At 29.6% G+C, this 2,500-nt stretch overlaps 1 protein-coding gene across 1 annotated transcript in view; it reads left to right on the top strand.

Annotated features, from left to right (window-relative positions):
• Positions 1-2,500, top strand: part of LOC137635625 (snake venom 5'-nucleotidase-like) — a 99,423-nt gene that overhangs the window by 23,865 nt on the left and 73,058 nt on the right. Inside the window, exon 5 of the mRNA XM_068368093.1 lies at positions 1,579-1,776. Coding sequence (XP_068224194.1) covers positions 1,579-1,776 — 198 coding nt within the window. The remainder of the gene's footprint in view (positions 1-1,578; positions 1,777-2,500) is intronic.

Genomic DNA, 2,500 nt, shown 5'->3' with positions numbered 1-2,500 from the left:
TAACAGACATCTAATTTCATACTTAAGAGTTCCTATAAAAAAAAAAAAAAAAAAAAAAATCAATAAATCTAAAGAAGCCACTAAACCTGATGGGTTGCTCTGCAAACTTTTTGAAACGCTAACCTCTTCAGACATCTATTTTCATCACATTTTTCCATATTAAAATGCATGCAAGAAACTTTCTTCTGTTACCTTCCAGGAGACTTTGTACTAAATATTACACCACATTTTTTCTTTGGGCCTGTTACAGATTTGGATATTTTTCTTTCCTCTTTCTGTTACGTATTGGAAAAAATTAAAACTTGAAAAAATTAATACACCGCATTATCTATTTCTGTTCACATATATACACTATACTGTACGTATGCTATATATATATATATATATATATATATATATATATACATATATATATATATATATATATATATGTATGTATATATATATATATATATATAATATATATATATATATATATATATATATATATATATATATATATATATATATATATATATATATATATATATATATATATATATATATATATATATATATATATATATATATATATATATATATATATATATATATATATATATATATATATATATATATATATATATAAGCTACAAATACCTTTTAATATCAATTTCCGTGTGCCACTGGACCAGACTATACGGAAATTCCTTTTATGATAAGGACTTCTGACCAGCTAAGATTTTGGACCTTAACGTCGAGTAAGGATAAAGATAAACATTAGGATTCTATGTGTGTATATATACTGTATATATATATACATATATATATATATATATATATATATATATATATATATATATATATATATATATATATATATATATATGTGTGTGTGTGTGTGTGTGTGCGTGAGTGTATGATTGTGTATTGATACACGGAAATGAACAGATTACATGTAATCTATGCAAGCATATACACATTCATACATGCTCCCTTCCCGTAAAAAAAATAAACTCATTGAGTTTTATTAAGAAATCTAAATGCTTAATGAAAATACCACAAAGCTTTGCTATTGTTGACAAAGCAGTAAAGGACGCATTTCCGTCATGTTTTTGAGAATGAAGAATACAATGCTATAATCATAAATGCCTCCTTCACAGTCATGAACTACAAACAAAAAAATACATTAGCCAAATCGTTAAGACAATCCTTCGGTACAGCTAAACTAACAAAAGGGAACTAATTATAACAGCAACACATCCTCATATCCTGCAGGCATTGAAATACATCGCTTAAAGCGTAGCATTTCTAGGACATTTACTTATTTGTTAATTTGTATTATTATTATTCCTGTATTGCATATTCTTTACCTTATTTGTTTTCATAAATGTTTCAAAATACGTTAAAACGTCAAATCCCCCAAAACCATAACTGATTTATGTACGAATGATTTTGGCTCTTTAATCTGCATACCATTTTTTTTTTAATTTCCCCTTCCTTGATTTTACGAAATCACTAAAAAATTCACTATCAACTTACCCCCTATCCAAACTTATACATTAATATCTATATTTTCTCTTCTCTTTCCCCGAACAGGAAAAGACCCTTCAACGGAGATGAGCGTCGACCAATACCCGTTCATTGCCACCCAGGCCTCTGGCAGGAAGGTGCCAGTGGTGCAAGCTTATGCCTACGGGAAATACCTCGGAAGGCTCGACCTTACTTTCAACAACGAAGGGGAGGTTACGGCTTGGGCGGGAAATCCTATACTACTCGACAACTCCGTGGAACAAGGTAAGTCAAAGAGAGCCGTTTGTTGTGGCAGTAATGTTCCTGAGGATGGGGGAAGCGACCTCATCTCGGAAATCAAATATTAAAAACACGCAGAAGAAAGAAATGCATTATACATTACTACGCCTTATCTTGACTGAAAAGGGATAAATACGGAGTAATTACAACTGAAAGTAATCAATGAAAGATAAATTTTTAAGATATGAACACTAATTAGGAGACTATATTTGTAAATATTCAATTATGAAATGAAAATGTCATAGTAATGAAAACACTTAGTTATAAGATGAGAAGATAATTGGGAAGACTTTAGCTATTATTAAAAGCAATTAAAAATGAAGATAAATAACAATTAAGACGATTCAATGTATAAGCTGAGCAATATTCAAGGATTTTCTATGAAGTCCAAGAGAAATGTATTATTCTACATGCCTTGTGACGATAAATATAAATGTTAATGTTTGGGAAGAATAAGGCAGTTGAATCGGGAAGGTAAAATCTGTAAGGCTTCCAGGCAATGATCTGGAAAGGTCAGGTTAAGGAATAACCAAGAAAGAATATTGTTCCAGTAAAACAGTTAGCCATTTATAGTTCATAGTAATGGAAAGAAAGGAGAATGTTTGGGGGAGATCTGGGGCAATGAAGAGGATTTACATGCTCAGGAAGAATAAATAAAAGTCTGTAAAAATATGGAACATTTATAGCAACAGAATGGAATAGAAATATG

This window comes from Palaemon carinicauda, unplaced genomic scaffold (genome assembly GCF_036898095.1).
Source record: "Palaemon carinicauda isolate YSFRI2023 unplaced genomic scaffold, ASM3689809v2 scaffold15, whole genome shotgun sequence".
Lineage (NCBI taxonomy): Eukaryota > Metazoa > Arthropoda > Malacostraca > Decapoda > Palaemonidae > Palaemon > Palaemon carinicauda.
The sequence above is the reverse complement of the archived record's forward strand: the minus strand, read 5'-3'. Positions and strand labels throughout refer to the sequence as shown.